At 38.2% G+C, this 21031-nt stretch overlaps 1 protein-coding gene across 1 annotated transcript in view; it reads right to left on the reverse strand.

Annotated features, from left to right (window-relative positions):
* Window positions 1-21031, reverse strand: part of VPS41 (VPS41 subunit of HOPS complex) — a 110951-nt gene that overhangs the window by 62640 nt on the left and 27280 nt on the right. Inside the window, exon 5 of the mRNA XM_030968445.1 lies at window positions 1173-1247. Coding sequence (XP_030824305.1) covers window positions 1173-1247 — 75 coding nt within the window. The remainder of the gene's footprint in view (window positions 1-1172; window positions 1248-21031) is intronic.

Genomic DNA, 21031 nt, shown 5'->3' on the forward strand with positions numbered 1-21031 from the left:
AATAGGATACTCTTGTTGTATTTCACACAGGATGTAAAATTCTATAACCACTTTGATAGGCACTAGTATCCTAATTACTGTGCCAAGATACTGACATCAAGATATCTCTCAGAAATAAAAGGCTTGGATACACAAACTGGCTGCCTGCCTGTTGAGGGGCAAAAAACTCTATTTGGAATGAAAAAACCCAAACACACACAGTCTAAAGGGGTTGTTTCCCCATTTTTCCCATTGCAAATTCCAGCTGTATTTTTAATGTAAAGAACTTCAACTGAATGCAACATTAGGATTACCAACACTTCTCTTCCCCCAAGTGTACTGTGTAAGAAATGTTCTCCTCAGAAGTAAGTTGGAAATTGAGAAATTATTTAAATTACTTTTAATGCATTTGTATATGGGCACTATATTAAAAATAAGCTTAAATACACACTGTGAATTTGAATTTTATAATTGCAAACCAACATTAGAAAATACTGTCATCCACTGAAAAAACAAAAAGACATTCTTATAACTGGAAAATCAATCACCAAAACCACTAAATGTCATAGCTCAACATTCCAGAGAAGCACTGATAATTGCTACTTATACACTACACAAATTATATATGTCCTCAGTCAAGGAAGCAGGTTTTTTAGGAAACTGTACATATATTGATTTTACATTTATTTAATGTGGCTGTTGTAAGACACTTTGTTCTTCTGATAAACTATGATTGTTTATCAAAAGATTCTGTAATTCAAGAAAAACATTCATAAAGTGTGTGAAAATGAAAACCACCAGCCCACAGAAATCATGTCCACAAAATCCAATTTTGTGGATTTATAGCAGAAAGGCATTAAACTACTGTCTTGCAGGAACAGCAGAGTAGTCACTGAAGTATAACTGGCACAGCAGTAATGATTAAGTTGACATGACCTCCTGTCACAGCTGTTAATCAGCTTAATAGCAGTTACATTATTGACATTCTAATAATTACTTTTCCTACAGCATATTTGTGCAAAATATATTTGACTTTAATTTTGAGTATTTAAAGGTGAGTTCAGTTCTCAAAATGTATGGTCAAAGTAGTGGTGTGCAATGCAGGAATCAACTCCACAGGTTATCACAATTATCCTAGTATAATACTAGGACTACCTGCTACCTCAACAAATATATAAAGAGATTTGTTGTACCTTCCCATCTTCTGAGCAAACACCCATGTGCTCTCCGCTTTCATCCAGGCTGATCTGATTTATCTTCACTGGGCTCTAGAGAAAGAAAACAAGGAAAAAGTACTTTTAAAGTTACATCACCAAGGACATGCTTTAACATTCCTTGCACTTTGAAAGATTTACGTGTTAACGACTGAGTAATGTTTAGTTGCATGAATCAAAAAATCTTCACAGAATAGGTATTTCTATGACAAAAACAAAAGACTTCTTTCCAGCCTTCTGCCCCACTCCAAAATTTTGACTTCCCTTTTGCAGTTACCTGCCTCAGGGCTCTGGAACTCCCACGAAGTGCCAGGCTCCCAGACCTTAAGCATCTGTGCCTGTGCACCATGGCTATTAGTTCTTGCTATCAAAACTTTGGATAAAATACGGTGACCACAGAGGCATCAGGGCAACTGGAGACTTTCTGTTTTGGTCTGATGGCTAGGCCTGTAATTATTTGTTTTTTCAAATTCCTTCTCTTTCATTTTTGGCTCTAATACTGTTCTCAGAAGTATTAGAAGGTATTGAAGTGCAACATAGGTTTACTTGTTCTTAGACAAATATGGAGAAAAGCCTGAAAACCATCCCGATTCAATAAATCTTCCCTTCCCTATACAAATATAGTTTTGGTTCTAACCTACAGAGTTAGACAGTATCCACTACTGTTTACTTAGCTTAAACAGCTACTCATACCTGAGGTGTGGAGGGCTAACTCATAACATCATTTGTATAACCTGATGCATATCCTCTTGCATACAAAAACCAAGTCAATTATAACTTCTTATGTACCATCATCCTGATTTCACCCTCTGTAACAAATAGCTCATCATTTCAAAAATCACTGAAGGATTTTCCCACAGGTAAGTCTCTCACACTTTTAAAAACCACTTTTCTTATTCTCATAAAAAATAGAATGGATTGAACCACAACTTAGACCACTCCTGTGGTTCTGAGCATGATAAAAGAAATCCATCATACGTTTGTATAAAAACAAAGTGTCACTGGAAGAGCATTGGAGTTGTGGGATCACATTAGATGCTACACAACTGTGTCTGAAGTATCGCAGGTCCTTATATATGCTATGGCAGTTGGAATTGCATTAAAAGTATGTAATAAGTATATAAAAACACATTCTCCACATGGGCTATTCTACAGCAGATGAACTGAGGTGTTTTCACACCCTCTGGTAAGTTTTTCCCCCCATAATCTTTCACACACACAACAAATTCCAACTCAAAGAAAGGGAAGCTTTCCTCCCATCCACTCTGAAAACAGCATATGCCCAAATCATATTTTCTAGAAGCTTTTTTAAAATCAAGGTTGATTGACCAACTGAACACTGCACTGCCATAGCTGTCTGATGAGTTGGGAAAGTTACACTGCCTTTTTGCTTTCCTGCTTTCTTGTGCACAAGATATATAATTCCTGGTCTCACCACAAAATGGCACCTGAAAATATTGAAATATTGAAATCACAAAGTGGTCTTTCTACAGAGTGTTGTTTGCAAAGAAGTTCACTGGGAATTTAAACCAATTTTCCTTGACTTATGTGCTCCAGAAGTATTTTTGTTTGCCACAGACTGGTTATGCTAAGTTGCTACATTTCAAGGTCAGACACTGTCACAGACACCTTCTATGAAAAATCCTTTCCTTAGGATTTTTCCTCCTGAGAAGCTGAGAGGCCTCAGGAACAAAATGTAAACAATGGTTATCTGCTGCTGTGGAATGCAACAGGTGGATCTTTGATTGGCCCATGTTGGTTGTTTCTAATTAATGGCCAATCACAGTCAGCTGGCTCGGACTTTCTGTCCGAGACACAAGCCTTTGTTATCATTCCTTCTTTTTCTATTCTTAGCTAGCCTTCTGATGAAATCATTTCTTCTATTATTTTAGTATAGTTTTAATATAATATATATCATAAAATAATAAATCAAGCCTTCTGAAACATGGAGTCAGATCCTCTTCTCTTCCCTCATCCTAAGACCCCTGTGAACATGGTCACAAGACACCAGTGCAGGCAGCTGGTGCACATTCCACAGCTGTGTTCCTTCTGTCACATTTAGGGGGTATCAGCAGTGGAGTACAGCTCAAGCCCATCAACCTGATTGTGTGGCCAACATCCTTGAAAAAGCTCTATTCTCAGATATTACACACAGAATTGGCTAATTGCAAGACTGGAGGATGCTGAGTAAGGCATCCTGTATCAGTTGTCAGTCTGACTTTCTAGAATCTTAATAAACAGCATGTACTTTCATTCCTGCCTTGCCTTGAAAAATGCCTTTCTAAATTTCTGTTTTGCTCATCAAGGTGCAAGAGAAGACTTTGCCTCTGTCTAGGGGTGGCCATAGGCAAAAAGCTAGCATTTCTGCACCATTCCCTCTACTACCAGGAACACCTCTGGCCTTCTGAGAGGACAAGCATAGAAAGTTTATCATGGAAATTATATGGGTTTTTTTGTTCTGGGCTGCATCTAAGTTGCCATTGCCACAACCTTCCCACTAAGTTTCTCCTCTTCATTTGTTATTTTGCAATTGCAAAGACAAAACGTCTGTCTTCAGTAGTACAGTCTTGGCACAGGGTCATACACTAAGGTACAGTGTTCAACTAGTCATGTTCTTCTCATTACTCCAGCACCTACATCCACCATCGGATTGACATCACAGCAACAGCAGATCTGGCAACACTCCAGTGTGATGGGCCCTGTTGGAGACACTACTGCAACAAAACCTAAGACAAAATGACACAAACCAGGACACATGAGGAGCTGATGGCTCAATCCTACAGTCCACACTATTCCTATTTTCCAGTCAAATGGCTTTGATAAAGTTTGATTCTGAAAAAAATGAAGTGTAGAAAATAGGTAAAGTGGACTACATAAGCTATCTTCACATAAACATTGAAGACGAGGATCAGGATGATGGAATTTATCTGTTGTAATGTGAAAGCCATATGGCAATACTTTGGAGATTAAATGTATTATTGTAGTCAGGTAATTAACAGTGCTCAGTAAGGCAAAACCTCTCCTGCAGGATACAAAGGATAACAGGAAGGGCTTCTACAGGTATGTCGCAAGCAAAAGAGAGACTAGGGATAGAGAAGATGTGGGAAGAAAACAGAAGACCAGGCTACCCTGGACAAAGAGGAGGCTGGGGTTCTCAATGACTTCTGTCCCTCTGTCTTCACTGCCAAGTGCTCCAGCCATGCCACCCAAGTCAAGAAAGGCAGATGCAGGGACAGTGAGGATGAAGATCCGGAGCCCCCTGCAGGAGAGGATCAGGTTCGAGACCATCTAAGGAACCTGAATGTGCACAAGTCCATGGGACCCACCGATATTTATATGTGGGTCCTGAGGGAGTTGGCAAATGAAGTTGCTGAACCACCATCCATCGTTTTTGAAAAATTGTGCCAGGTGAAGTCCTTGATAACTGGAAAAAGGGAAATATAATCCTCATTTTTAAAAAGGGAAAAGTGGAAGATACAGGGAACTACTGTCCAGTCAGTTTCAGCTCTGTGCCAGGCAAGGTCACACAGCAGATTCTACTGGAAACTATGCTAAGGTACCCAGCCAACAAAAAGGTGACTGGTAAATGCCAAAATGGTTTTACAAGGAGAAGATCATGCCTAACAAATTTGGTGATCTTCTGTGACAGGGCTACAGTGTTGGTAGACAGGGGTAGAGCAACTGACATTGTCTACCTGGACTAAACGCATTTCAAACTCCTGCAGGACATCCTTGTCTCCAGATTGGAGACACAGGGATTTGATGGATGGACCACTCAGTGGATACAGAACTGGCTGGATGGCCACACGCACAGAGTTTTGGTCAATGGCTCATTGCCACATGGAGACCAGTGACTGGTGTCCCTCAGGGTCCATACTGGGCCCGATACTGTTCAACATCTTTGTTGGTGACATGGACAGCAGGACCAAGTGCACCCTCAGCAAGTTCACTGATGACACCAGTTTGTGTGGTGTAGTTGACATGATGAAGGGAAGGGATAATGGCATCCAGAGGGACCTTGACAGATGTGAGGTTTGTGGAAGCAAACCTCATGAAGTTCAACAAAGCAAAGTGCAAGGTCCTACACTATTGGGACACACAAGTCAGATTGTGGACTTTGGACCTGGTTAGCATAAGAGATTTGATAACAGGATGCCTTGGTAATAGCAAACAGAACTTTGAGGATTAAATCAAGATTGCAAGAAGATTAAATCAGACAGACTTACCAGAAAAAGAAAATTACATCAAACTCTTCAAGCAAGAGATGTAAAATGCAAGAGATGTTGTAAAATGCATAAGTTTGTTAATGTGATGATTAGCCCAATCCTGGTAGTAAAACATTACTAGTCTTCCTAGAATAAGTATATAAGCAGTTGTACTTCACAATAAATTTGGATTCTTTGACCATTTCATGGAGTCCCCAGCTCTCTTCATTGTCGACACTACACCTGCGTCACTGCAATCCCAGACACAGCAATGGCTTGGGCAGAGAAGTGGTTGAGAGCAACCCTGCTAAGAAAGACTTGGGGCTGCTAGGTGATGAAAAACTCCACACGAGCCAGCTGTGTGTGCTCATAGCTCAGAAAGACAATTGAATCCTGGGCTGCATCACAAGGAATGCCAGCAGGTCAAAGGAGGTGATTCTGCCCCTCTACTCTGCTCATGTGAGATCCTAACTGGAGTGCTGCATTCAGTTCTGGTGTCTCCAACATCAGGAGGACATGAAACTGTTGGAACAAATCTAGAGGAGGGTCATGAAGTTTGTAAGACGATTGAAGCACCTCTTTTATGAACACAGGCTGAGAAAGCTGAGGCTGTACAGCCTGGAGAAAAGAAGGTTGCATGGATACCTCATGGCCAACTTCCAGCACCTGAAAGGGACCTACAAGAAAGTTTGGAGAGGGACTCTTCATCAGGAACTGCAATGATAAGACAAGGAGTAACGAGTACAAATGAAAAAGGGGAAATTTAGGTTACATATTAGGAAGAAATTATATACTGTGAGTGTGGTGAGACACTGAACAGGTTGCCCAGAGAGGTTGTGGCTATCCCAACCCTGATACTGTTCAAAGCTAGGCTGAATAAGGCCTTGAGCAATTTCATCTAGAGGGAGGTGTCCCTGCCCATGGCAGGGGAGATTAGGACTATGTAATCTTTACATTCTAAGCACTTAACATTCTGTGATTCTAAGATTCTAGAATGTCGTCAGCGGAAAAAAAGGGTGATTCCAGAGTACTTGCATTTTTCCCACATTCAAAATAGTGCACGATACTTCCAGACTTGTTCTATTTCTAAATAGAAATTCGATGATACAGTATTTCATAACAGCATATATATTTTAAGTAGCAATTTGGTACAAGCCTTCTGCACGCCCAACACCTTCATCAGTTGCTATTAACTTTTTCTTTCTCCTATTTTTTTTTCCTTTTTGTCTCCACCATACACAGATGACAATCAGGGAAAACAACTAAATTCAACTAAAAGAGACCTGCTCATTTACACAAACGTCCAGCTAAGTTTTGACAGGAAATTACAAACACAGAGTGAATTTTTTTCTGTACTCAAGTCAAACTAGCACATTGACTATTAGCCTGTCCACTGACATTACAAGTCAGAACTTTCTGTAGAGCTCAGCTGAATATTACATGCATTTTAAAATAAAGTTTCAGGAAGAACCCTAATACCAGACTCTTCTTGTTCAGACTTAAATAACAGTCAAGCCTATGATTTCCAGAACCATGTTCCACTGGAAAGCTGTTTGAGACTCAAGATCTCAACCTATCCAGGAAATAAGAAAGAAAAGACCACAGATAAAATTGGTACATATATTATCTAAATTTAAAGTGTTTCTTCCAGAATCAGTTCCAATTCTTCTTTTCATAACCATCATTTGTTTAAATATACTTCTGGGCCAGTCAGCAAAGCTACTTACTATTTAAAATTTAATTGCATTAAATTAATTAAATTAAATTGCATCAAAATTAATTGTGTTCAATTGCATCCAATACCCTGTGGATAATTTTGATATTTTAGAAAGGAGGAACACAAATAATATTGTGGGTCACCCCCTCCCACCTTGCTTTTATTTTTCTTTTTTTTAATAAATGTTATAAACTCAGGCATAAAGTTACAACTGCCTTTCCCTTGTGGTTTTTTTTAAAGCTTTGTCCAGCTAACACACTGATGAATTTATTTGTCTGGCAAAAGAAAACAGGCTTTAGATTTTACAGTAAAGGAATAAATGCCCCTCCTGCATGATCTACCTTTACATGTCTACAAAAGATGAAGAATCACTAAAGGTTAGAGAAGACAAAAGTAGTCACTAACTCATTATAATTTGAAGGACTGATTATTTATTAAAGTTGGAACCATGATACACACTGGAATTCGGTCACTTGACTGTTGTAAAGGTATTTTAAATGTGTGTTGGAAAAAACCTGTAACATGTAAAAGAATCTAAAATTTAGAACACGTAATAGAGATGATCTAATCTTAAGCCTCATGTCATAAAACCAGAGGCACATGTATATAAAATGTTGAAAAAACTACTATTTATTATTTTATTAGCACTGTATTGGATAATCTTTTTTTGTACCTAATCAGGACCCCTACCATTAGGCCAATCAAGTAAAAATACACAACAACTTTGTGATCACAATGATACTTCCAGTACTGTATAAGAGATAATAATACATATTGAATTTCTCAAGCATCATAATTCAAGTTTGGCAATAAATTGCATCCTGTTGGTTAGGAATGGAAATTATTTACCTGGGAATAGTTTCAGAATTTCATATACTTTTGAACTACCAGCAAAGGAAGAAATACCTTCAGCTGAATTTCCATTAGCTTCAGTTTTCTTTCTGATGGAGACATGTTTGGAATTCTGGACAACATAAGTAAGTTTGACTGTTCAAAATCAATAATGTCAAGCTGAGACTATAGAACAAAAGAAACCATTACCTTAATGGACGGAAGAGAAGTTTAGGTAGCAGGAGAGAAAGCTAGCAGACCCCTTGCACATAAAGACCTAAATGCAGACTTTTGCAAAATCCTAAATTTAAAGGAAAGGAAAATCAAATATCTAGCAGCAAATATACCTCATGTGATAATCAACTACCTAATGTAAAATGCTTGAAATAAATGCTCTTACTATCGATTAAGTCAGCTCTTCAATTAGGAGTAAATTCATGGCCACTCAGAAAGCTTCTTTTAATTGTGTTCTTTGTGGCAACTCCTTCTCCCCTGACACTCATCATCAACACACCTTATACAATCAGTCCCCCAATGGTGAACCTGAGAAATCAATCTGCTAATGTATAATTTGTAAAGCTCCCCTGACTAACAAATGGATAATTGATTCTTTCACAAATGCTGCATCCCAATGGATTTGAAGTGGACGAACATGAAACATAAGACTGGATTTCACTCCAATTCTGTGAGAAATACAATATTTACAAGCTAGGAAATCTAAACATTTTAATAGTTGTCTGTGACTTCATGCCTTTTAGCCATGGTTTGCAGGCAAACCACATGCACATTAGGAGTGTGAAAAGCAAAGCAGTTTTCAATCATACTTACAGCAAAGCTGATTTTACTTCAAGAGGTTCCCATCACTTCTACAACCCCCTTAATCAGTGTTTTCATCCACTCTTTTTAAAGACTTTTTATAACTTTTTCTAAATTAATTTAAACATAATTATTTATCTGTGTGTGAGGAACCAATGTAGCTTTATCTCAACACTGATTGCCAGGGGCACATGGGGAAGGGGTTGCACATCTGCCACATGCAGGAGGCAACTTGAAGAAGTCTTGTCTCTGGGAGGACTACACCTGGCAACATGGGACTTCACCTCCTCCCAAAGGACAGTCAGCAGGAGACACTGAACTCCCCAGAGAGGCTTCTCCAACCAGACGATGAAAGGTCACCACCAATGGACTGCCTTGGAAGGTTAGACTGGGCCAATGGTCTCCAACCAGCAGGCAGGCTTAGGGAAGAGCCAGAGAGCATAAAAAGTAATTGCACCATGAGCAGTGGGGGGCTTCGGAGACTATGCTTTTTTCCTTTGAGGGGCTTTTGGGTTTTATGCTTTTCGTGTCTTTCTGAGGACTTGTCTTGTGGCCGGGGGCTTTTGAGACTTGCTTTTTACCATTGGCTTCAGCCTGCTGAGGGATTCACTGTGCCCTTGCTGGGTTGCTTGCTCCCTCCTTTGCCCTGACCCCAGCCTGCCTTTTGGCTCTTCTGCCTTCGCTGACTCTTGCTCGCCTTCGCGCCTGTCCTGCCTCCCCGTGTCCCTGACCACCACCCTGTCGCTTCGCCTGTGCATCCTTGCCTGAGCTACTTGCGTTCAACCCGGCCGCTCCGATCAAGCCCGGTACTGTGATGCTCGCACCGACCCTGTCCAGGGTCCTGAGCTTCCAGTTGGAGCGCCTACCCCGCGTGTCTGTGCCATCGCTGTGGGATCCATGCCTGTGGAGCCGCACCTCTCCGAGAGTCGTGTCGGCTCGTTAGGAGCCAGCCCTGCACAGGCAGGCAGCGCGCACACCGCCCGCCGCCTGGACACCAGCGGCACTTCCCCGGACTCACAGGTGGCAATGCCCTCTTTTCCTCTCTGTCTCCTCTCCCCTCCCTCTCCCTGCCTTTTCCCCCTCCTTTTCCATTTTCCTTCCTTCTTTTCTGTCTTTTCCACCCTCTTTCGTTTGGGCAACTCCCTATTCTTTTTTTTTTTTTTTTTTTTTTTTGTTACCAATAAACAGTCCTCAGATACAACGTTTGCCTTGTTTGGCTTAATTTAGTTCCTGACCATCCATTTCTAAAAGAACTCCCTGTAGTTTCCCTCAGAGGGATGCGATACTGTGCATACACATACATATATATATACTGAAAGAGGAAAACCATCTAAGGGTCTTTTCTGCTACATGACTATCAGTCTGGATCTGCACAATGATTATGTAGCTGTTCTCCATACTAAGGCAAACTGCATGTACATAGTTGCATTGTAATAAAAAAACTGTCTCCTAAATGTGCCTACTTTTCATTTATTCATGTTTCATCTGCATGTCATTCACATAAACAAGCATGTAAAACTCCAACGTACAGCAGTATGATCAATCAACCCACGGTTGTATACTTGGTTGTATACGTGGTTAGCTTACTGGAGTATGGACTACCATTATTATGTTTGTATTACTTCCACCATGGTGGAGGTATCCAAGTGTAAAATATTGATTTACAAACAGAAACCACCTCAGTTATTGTCATAACTAAGCTAAGATCCTCACAAAACACAAACCTTGCTCTATGTAGGATGAGGAACTGGCTTTGAAAAGCACCCCAAATCCTCAGCAACAGTTAAGTACAACTCTATTATATGTTATGTCCCATCTCTTTTGACTTCAAAACACTCATACCCAGAGATCTCTTGTACTGAGGAACTGCCTTTAAAAAGAAACTGAACCTATGCACTTTTCTTGCCCCAAATGCTGTAGTGTTGCACTGACTCACATGTATTTCACATATTTCTACAATTTCATTGATACAACACAGGCAAAAGCATCTTGAAACCCAAATTCTGATGCTGTACCATGATTTACGCATAAAAAGACAGAAGTACACACATATCTTATGTATTTACACGTAGCTGAGGAACAAAGCACAATAACACAAAAGTCTAAATTGAAAATGCAGCTGTAGGAGTTAAAGAAAAAGAAGTTCACCACTGCCTGCAATGAAGTAGCATACTCTATGTTTACAACATCTGAAGTTTCATTTGCTGAAAATTTACTAATATCCACACCAAAGAGGTTTAGTTAAACAATATTAGCAACGAAATTCTGGTGGGAACTATTGCTCCATTGCATTTCCTATAACACTCTTGAATCTGTCATTCTCCAAATGAAAAATGGGAGATTATGTTGGTTAGAAGAGAAGGGAGAGGGGAAGGCTCAGGGGAGTGACAAGGTCTGGGGCACAGAACAATAACAACATTAACTTTTATCTTGTCTGCAGGAAGGCAGACCTTATCTACAAAAACCAAAGATCTCAAAAGCTTGTCTAAAACTAAGGGAATATGAGGACAAGAAGTCTCTCAAATGTAGTCTAAGACAGTGAGAAAGAACAAAAAGCCTACAGTGATTTCAATATTTTCCACATCAGTGAATCCCTTAACCTTGTTTGTCAACTACAGAGACTAAGAAAAAAAAATCCAAGGGGAAAAAAAATATTAACAAGGGATCTCCCTAAATCTCTCGTAGTTACTAGATAATCAGAATGCTTGTTTAGGATTGATGGAACTATCACCAAAACCAAATCTATACTGAAAGCTATCACTGAAATACTATCTATACTGAAATCTATACTTCCTAGCAGAATCGAACTGTTAGCTAATTCCTGGCGGATCCAAAGAAAAATCTCTTTTATATTAAAACAATGCTGTGTAAGGAGACATCCTCCTGGGAACTCTGTGCCAAAATAAGCAAACTACTCCCATTTCCTTCTCCCTCCAGATCCCCTTTGCCATCCTCTGTATAACTGTAGCGGCTCTTCAACAATTTTATGTGCTAAGCCTTTCCCTACTTCTTTGTTGCTATCTGTGTATTAAAGCCATCTGAGAATATGAAGCAATATTCCCAATCACAGAGCCATGGAGAAGGCTGAAGTACAGGGGGAGGGCTGAGGAAAGTCTGCTGGTGATAGATGTATCTTTCTTGGAAAACCCAACACCCCCTGGGGAGAAAGACTATTCCAGGCAATGTAGAGGTTCACCTCACCAATATCTGTAACTGCTTTCTTTTCAGAATAGTTTGCCAAACACAATGAACTTGTGAGAATTCATCTTTAAATATAAACTTTCAAGAGAGGCTGCTGAATTATTAAAATGGGCTTTGAAGAACAGTCCCCAAAACATATCTAAAACTCTGAGGATGTAACTTAAGAGGCACTTTTACTGCCTGTTTCCAACAGAACATTATCACCGTCATTAATGTATTTAACAGAATTTTGTAGAATTTCATCCTTGAAGTGGAAAGTATGAGATTTTACTCCATCTCTTGATAAGCCACATTTCAGAAATGTGACTAATGAAAAAGGCCAAGCAGGACATCCAGTGAAAGCTCTTGTTAGGAGATATTTTCTTTTTAGAGATTAATTTATTGGTGCATCCACTAAACAACTTTTGAAGAAGCAAAGGGGCTGTTGACTATTCTGCTTAGGGCTTATGCACTGTTGTGCCAACATAATTTCCAGGAAGGTTTTCTGAACAGCCGTGATGCTCATCCCACTCTCTGACCTAACACAAGGTAGAAGACATCATCCCATGAAGCCTGGAAACACTGTTTCTCCACACATTCCACATAGGGCCATTATTTTCTTCATAGGTCTCTTTTTTTTTCTTTTTTCTTTCTGTAAACTCCTGCAATGGAAAACTTCAGTAAGTACTTTTCCCAATTATTTTGGCTTGTCAAGTACTATGCTACAGAAAATGATCCAAACCCAGTGGCTAGTGAAATCAGTGAAAATATCTCCACTTATGGAATCAGACAGATGGAGAAATATTATAAGGAAATTAATTCCCTTTTGTTGAAGATTGCATGCAAGATGTTTTCCATTACCATCTGTATGGCTGATTACCTTGTCAAGTGAGCAGTTTGCCTTATCTCTCTCTTTGAATGACCACATTCACACCTCCCTCAGGAGGGGACCTCTGCTGATAACAGGCTATTGAATATCAGTGCATGACTGATAAGAACTATAACATCCCATTGTGAGATGCTCCGCCCAGAGGGAGGAGCCAAGCATTGCTACCCCCGATAAACTCTGAGATTCTGAAACTCCAGGGCAGCTTTTCTCCACAGGATTCCCCAGAAGAACAGCAGCTGCCTCTTCCTCCTAGATCTTCAGAAGAAGACTACATCCTTCTCTACAGATTACCCTTGCTCCAACAGAACCACACCTGATACTTCAGAGGACTGCAGCCACATTTTCAATCAGACTACCACGAACACCCTGGCCGACAGGGTGTCAGGTTGGGTTCTGACTCTGTCAGTGTTGTTCTAGTAGACTGCATTGTTTATTTTATTTTTTTTCCTCCCTATTAAATAACTGTTATTTCCTACTCCCATATCTTTACCTGAGAGCCCCTTAATTTAAAATTATAGCAATTCAGAAATGTGAGGAGGGTTTACATTCTCCATTTCAGGGGAGGCTCCTGCCTTCCTTAAGAGACTCCTGTCTTTCCAAACCAAGACACCTTTCCTGGCTGAAAACAACATAAGTAGTTCTATTCCTGGCATAGTTAAATATTACACTGGGTTATCAATGCTCAAGCTCAGCCAACACCTACAGCCATAGTGTCATTTTCCATGTAAATTTTCAGTTACCAACACTGATACAGACTACCATAAGTCAGAGCTACATACAATAATAAACACATTTTCTGATTACTGAAAGCATTGTATTCTCTTTGGACACCAACTCTGGAACTTTCTTTATTTGCAGTTATAAACATCTGGCAAAGTCTCACAAGTCCACCAGAGATACTCAGTCAATATTGGATGTCTTGTCAGGATCCTAAAAACATATGCAAACCAAAAAGATGGAGGGAGATAGAGAGTACTCACACTGGTAGAAACTGTGTACTACGAAGTGCGCTGTAATTTTCTGTAAGCAGTATATCATATGCCATATCCTCATTCTGACAGTACGATAGGGAAGGCTAAAGATGAAGATTAATTGATCCTGTGCAAATTCCTCAATGCATTTACATACAAAGAGGCTCTATTTCAATACCAGTGAAGTGTACATTTGATTGTATATCATACTTTATTTAAAGTAGATAAAAAAAGCAAACACATTAATTCACTCCATCTTTACATTGCTGACATTTCAAAGCTCCTATTCATAAAACTGCCAGGACCTTCAACAACTAGACTTCAATTAGCAGCCAGTTTAGGATTACAGTGGTGAACCTTCCAACACCAAAATACCAATTTCTGATGTTTCTTATATCTTTATTTCTCTGTGTCAGAGGACACTGAGTGAAACTAACTTCTTCAACAGTGAAGACCATCACAGTGGAGATGGTCACTTGACAGTAGATACTTTTATCAGCAGCCATTTTGAGGGTATTAACACCAGACACTGGGCAAATCTGGACTGTACATGTTTAATATTCCATCACAAGTGCAATAAAGTACTATACACACTGGCATGTCTTTTAAAACAAGAAAGTCTCATCCTCCAGAAAGGAATCTGTATTAGAATTTTTAAGTTCATTATCAGTTATGTCTTCTCCATAGAAAAAACTACTTGGTTTTGCTTTCATGTTTTGCTCATCGTATTATGCCCCATGTTATGTCATTATCTATTTTTAACAGTGCTGTATTTTTATTGTTAATGGAAACAAAGGACTGTAGCCCTATCATTAATGTCAACTTGTATAAAAAACATTGTCCTCCAGAATTCAGTCTTTCTAACCAGGAAAACATTTTCTAATGTAAATAATATTTTATTAATGCCTGAACTCTTAATAATTCTGACAGGCAAACTACTATTATTCTATATATGCACATAAGTGCCTGCATTCCCTATGGACAAAAACACCATCCAGGTATAATACCCCATTTGAAAGGAAAACAGCCCTAGGAATCATCAGTACACTAGCTTCTTACAATCAAATCTCTCCAAATCCTCCCTGTGATTTTAATTGTTATTAGGTTTTAGAAAATGCACATCTGAGTTACCAGTCTTCTATGAAAACACTTAATTAGTGCTACCTGAAACTCGCTGTTTCATTGGTGCCAATAAAACTCTAGAGCAATGTGGCACAGTGGTCCACTTTCTAAATAGCCCTGAGATGTGATACACGTTCAAACAGCAAATATTACTACATCTGGATGGTGAAAGAGTTAAAAGGAAAAAAAAACTGTTTTGATGATTTTGATGTATCTTAATAACTGTTGTATTGCATCTAGCAGCAAATAACACCACAAATAATTTTGCTCAAAACTGTCTGAAAGTGCCACATGTAAGTTTACTTTGCAGAATTACAGTAAGGTCCTCTGTTTGATCCTCCACAGAAATAAGAAGCAACAAGGTCTGGTGAAAAAAAGAAAACAAATTGGAAACGTTGCCCTTTCATTGATCAACAATGTTGTATTAAATACTACAGTAGTAATGTCCTTAATGTCCTTTATGTTTTGCATTCTCCCCTTTTAAAATGTCTTCACCGTAGATTATTCAATGCTTTTTTTTAAAAAAAAATATGCAGAATACGACAGCACCCTACCAAGTCAAAAGAAAGTGAACTATTTCCTATGTCTGGATGCTTGTGACAGAACAGTATGTAAACACAGTCCTTCACCTCATTAAAAGGTGACATAACAGGTTTCTACCGAAGTCAGTGACACTAAAGAGGGCTGCTAAGGTACCTTAAACATTTAGAGCTGGTCATGAAATGCAACTGACAAACAACAAGATACCCAGTCTGAGGTAAAGTGATTAATACTGGAGAACAAAAAAGGAGGCTTCTTCCAATGCTTAAGGAAAACAATATGCATTTGAATGGGTAATGAAGTTGTAGAAGGACTATTTGGTCTAAAGATGGGGCTGTAATTCTTCTCAAAAAAGGGACATGGGCAACCTAGTTGCTAGTCAAGAGTTCAAAAGAGAAGGCAGAAACAACTACTATTCCAAAATCAGCTACTAAAGTACATGAACTTCATACTTCAACTGAAATTAATGAGATTGACTGCATACATGTTACTGTTTGCTGCAGTACAAGCACACATCTGACTTGTGTAAGTTAACAACATTCAAGAAATAAATGACTGTACCATACAAGATTTTCTGTAGCTGAACCCATACCTCCGGCTAAAATTTTTACATTATTTTGCACTAAGCTACGGTTATTGAAAATACAATCCTGAAAGAATAATTGAATGAAACGGTGACACTTTCTCAGTTTTGAGCTACAAAAATTAATTATAAGTGATTCTAGAATTGTTTACAACTCCCACATTTCATCCATATTCCAAACAACATTTCTATTAGTAACAAATACCTTCCATATCCCTTTGATCTTTTTGGTTAACTAAAAATTTAAGCAATACTCCTTTCAAAGGAAAGTCAGACAAAATAGTACAAAGATGATGCGTAAAACATGTACAAGAGGTTGTTTTTTTCTTATTTCAGTTTTGTCAGACAAGAAATTTTTCTAGATCTATGGAATAATGATCATGACGCCAAAATTTCTGCCAGTCTATGCAAGATACCACAGGCACACCATGATTCCTGCCAAAGATGGTTCTGAATCTTCAAGAGCTCCACAGTTCCCACTGGAAACAGTTCATGTCACAAGCAACCTAATAAGCACAGTACCAGAATAAACATATAAAACATACTTTTTAACCCTTTATACAAAAAGGCCAGACTCAAAAGCCATCTGAATTTTTCTCACAACTACTGTAAAAACCTTTGGATTTCCAAATCCTTTGCAGTTAAAATGAAAAGACAGACAGAGAGAAGCAGAACTGATATTAAATTGGGTGTAGACACTCAAGACTTAAGACAAAAATCCCAAAAGATGACATTTGTATAAATTTTTTACATTTGAAAGAGCTAGCGGTGGCATAAAGCATTTAAGACATAACAATGCAACACCCATTTGGTTGGGAGGTCCCAGGGATGAGAAGGAAACCTGTCCTTTGCATAGACACTTGCTTCTATCAAAACCATAATTTTTATTTTGGTTTTTGGAACTCTCACTTAAAATAGAATACTTGGTTTTATAAGTAAAACAGGATTTCAGCTTCAAATCTAACAGGCACAGTAACACCATGCAAATCCTAACAGAAAGCTACCCAGATCTTTAAATTCTGCTGCTTCACTTCCTAAGTTTTCCTACATAGTCTGACACTAACAACTAAAATGATATCGTTAAAGATAAACAGGGACTTTTAAGTAGCTTGTCAAAGTAAGCGATATTTACATCATCTTAGTCTCAAACTCTCATGCAAAGTTCCATCCAAAGCAACTTCATTATACAATGAAAAGCTAAGTTACCTTCCCCATTGAAAGATGTTGCTTAATCTCCTACAGCAGTTAGCAGGTTTTGTACCATTGCTAGCAGCAGCACTTAGTGCTTAAGAATAGCTGTTTCTTTGTCAGAAATATTTTTTGTTGTTAACAATTAAACTCTTGCCAAGAGGCAACAAGTCAACTGAAACCTTGGTTTTCTTTGCAACCTGCTGAGTTATCAGCAAAACCAGTAGGCCACACACTGACCTTCAACCAAGGTCTTGCTCCAGAGATTGGTGAGTGCTGTAACTTCAATACACCCAAGGGCAATAATACCATCACAGAAGGAACTCCCTTTCAAGCCTTCATGGTAGCAGAGATGACGTAGTGTTTTTACATTACTATCACTCCAATAAAAAAATGATAATTAAAAAGCTAGTGCTACACAATGTGAGACAATCACAAAAATAACCACAAGGCAAGGAAAGAAATACATTGTAAAAAGACATGCTGTGAGGAGGTTTCTTTCTGAAACTCTAGCAGTCTTGAATAGCTCACAATAGCTGTTGCAGGCTAAAAGACTTCAATTTCTTTGTATTAAGAGAAGCTTTAAACCACTATTTACATCATTTTCTAGACTCATGCATCACTACTGAAACACGTTCAATACATTAAACATTTAAAACCGCGTTACTTATAAAATAGGCAATCTTCCCCTATCTAACAGACTATCACTGGCACCATCCAAGACTTCTTACCACTTTTGCTTTAAGCTTGATGTTTATGAGAAGACCGGAATGGGGACAGGTTTTCTTGCCCTCTGAAAGCTTTTTGATTTGTTACGTAACTAAACATGTTTGTACAGTTTTCTTCATATCTACAAATCCTTAATCCACAGGATATCAGTTCAGGCAATAATTATATGAATAAATTGTAGACAGTCTAAGAAGGAAAGAAAGATGGAGAGACATTTGGAATTAACGTGCTGTGAATCAGTCCTGCATCATCCTTTGTCAGTGGAATTAGTAGGCTTTTCTTCCCTCTTCTTGTTGCCTTTTAGTAATAATTTTCAGTGTATTTGACACATTTCATCTCACTCAATGCATTGAACCCTAATACAAGAGAATACCTGCCATTCAAAACTTGGCCATTCCGGAGATAATACAACACACTGGTGAATTTTCTCCCTCATTTTGCTGCAAATCCTCTGATATGAGTACCTTTTTACTTTTTACAATTTGGCTCAAATGCAGATGCATTATGGAAAAAAAAGGATTTATTATAAAAGCAAAAATTCTTATATCTTCAATTTCCAAGACCATTTATATTTTTTTAACATGGCTTCCTAAAATTAGGAAAGAAAAAGAGGAAATCAAGAGGACTAAGAGAGCAGTAATGGTATTTTCTAAGAATATTTAATATGCACTTGGCATTAAAATGAATTTTTAAAAAATGCTTTAAAAAACCCTCTTGCTTAATTCTGGTTTATTTTACATACTAACAGTGTTTGGATCTAGTAGCTTTTTAAGTTTCCCATGTATGGTTCGTTTTTGCTAATTACAGATTTAACAGATGTATAAAAAAATAGCTTTTTCACATCCCAGCTTTTCTTTAAAAAAAAACAAAACCAAAACAACCCGCTGAAAAATGGAGATAAAGACTCAGACTCAGATGAAGTACAGTTCCTTATGTAACTGTTTTCTTTCACACAAAGGGCACCACATTGCTATCCTTACTATTAATTTCTGCAATGTCACAAGACAGAAAACATCTACTGAAAAAATCTTTTCAAAAAGAAAAATAATAAAAGACACTCCCCAGGCACACTCTTTACTGCAAACAATTAAAATATTTCAGTGATAATACTGCTATTTTATTCAGAAAAAATTCTATACAATATTAATTTCCAATAATCAGTAACAACAGGTACTTCCCCTATTAACAACTTCAAGATAGAGCTGTATATGCCATTTCACCAATGAAAAAGGTTCTGAGAAGGAATTTGTTCTTTTTGGATCAGAGAAAAAGAACCAGAAAAAACACCATTAGTGAAAACAGTCTTCACCAGCACATTTACAATAAATGCTTTGTTCCTGTGTGACTTCAGGAAGTAATTCCCTTTTTTTTTTCCAGAAAGGGTTAGGTTTTATTTGGGATTTATATCACGGCAATACTTTAATGCAAATTCCCCAGGAGAGACAATAAAGAGGCATTAGAAGGAGAGAACGGAATGAAGACCCCCAGTGAATCTTTTGTAGTGATGCCTCTAGTCTGCAATTCAACATCTTGAGAAGTTCAGGTTGGAAGGAAAACATTTTGGCATACAGCAGCCAGTTCAGAATAAACTGCCTATGGGTTCAGCAGCTGACATTATTAATTCAGAAAACTTCTCAGCTTAAGCAGCCACGTGCATCATAGAGCTGCTTTCTTCTCACATAGGCAGCCTGTTCTGTTCTACAACAGTTCGTAGTTCCTCAAGAAACTTTTCTTATAAATACAAGTGGTGCTAGAGAAAAATCATTCTTCTTCAAACTAGAAAAAAGAGGAAAAAAAGAAAAAAGAAGCACCATTTCCAACTAATCAATGATATAATCTATTGCAGCGGAGACATGTACATTACAAAAAGAGATATAAACATTAAGAGTAGAATCCAAGAAACACTTATTTTTCCTATTCTCCAGCTCAAAAAGCAGTTTGTACTCTAACAATAGTTTCAAAAGAAATCATTGTCATCTTTACAAGAGACACAGCACAAAAATCATGCTGAAGCCGCTAAGTTTGGAAAAGTAACATCTTTGAGCAGAAAGTAACTTTATAGTCCAACACCAACTTCATAAGAAACCACCCTCCCAGCAGGCGCTGGTAGGACTTTTTAGTAAAGAAAATCAAAGAAAAAACCAGCAAATTTGGGAAGGTGCGTATAAAGAGAATGCAGGGATTTTGTTTTATAGACTTTAGCAGGTAACAGGTCCCCTTGCTCCTTGCTCTACACCTAGGCAGTTCCCTAAGTCTTCACAGAAGGATGATTTCATCTCTCGGAACCAGCGTGAGAGAACATGCATTGGTGGTGGACAGAAGAAGATTGTTCTACAACTAAAATTTGTTCCATAGTGAATGGAACAAATACAAGCTTAGGACAGTTAATGCCAGACTCAATACAAAATCTGCACTTCATTTAAGGGAGTCTCTGACTCTGTCTTCTACTGCAGCAATGGAAGACAATAATTCAGGTATTTTTAATCTGACCTGCCTCAAATAGAGAAGTTTCTCCTACTTCCCAGAGAAATTCTATCAAGAAGCATGCATGTAATCAGAATTGCAAGGGAGACACCAAAAGCTTTTCCTCTTCTGAAATGCAATCAGCATTCTCAGCTGCAGGGCTGATGAACATACAAAATTAAAATAAATAGAAGCTCATAATTAGTTTGAATTTAATGAATCTCCAGTAAGGTCGCTGTCAATCTTACTAAAATTAAATCTAAAAATTCCTTCAAGAGGTGCACCTTAAGTTTATACTTAAGTTTATGCTCTACTCCCTTGCACAATTCATAATTAGATTTTTCAAAAATATAAACAAACGCTTGATCCCTTCCATGCAGCTGTGTCAGCTTTAGAATGTATATTCTCTTTGCAAACATGTCCACATCTTGTGATGGTTTCTATGGCTAGTGCTTATACTGCTATGAAAAAACAGTTCTTGGCTACTAACATTTTTGAAGACCTGAGGAGAAAAAAAATTCTAATTCTTTTCCTTCCACTCCCCAAGAAAGACAGGGAATTGGAAACTAATGAACTAATATCCACAATAAAAAGGAACATTTAA

This window comes from Camarhynchus parvulus, chromosome 2 (genome assembly GCF_901933205.1).
Source record: "Camarhynchus parvulus chromosome 2, STF_HiC, whole genome shotgun sequence".
Classification (NCBI taxonomy): Eukaryota; Metazoa; Chordata; class Aves; order Passeriformes; family Thraupidae; genus Camarhynchus; species Camarhynchus parvulus.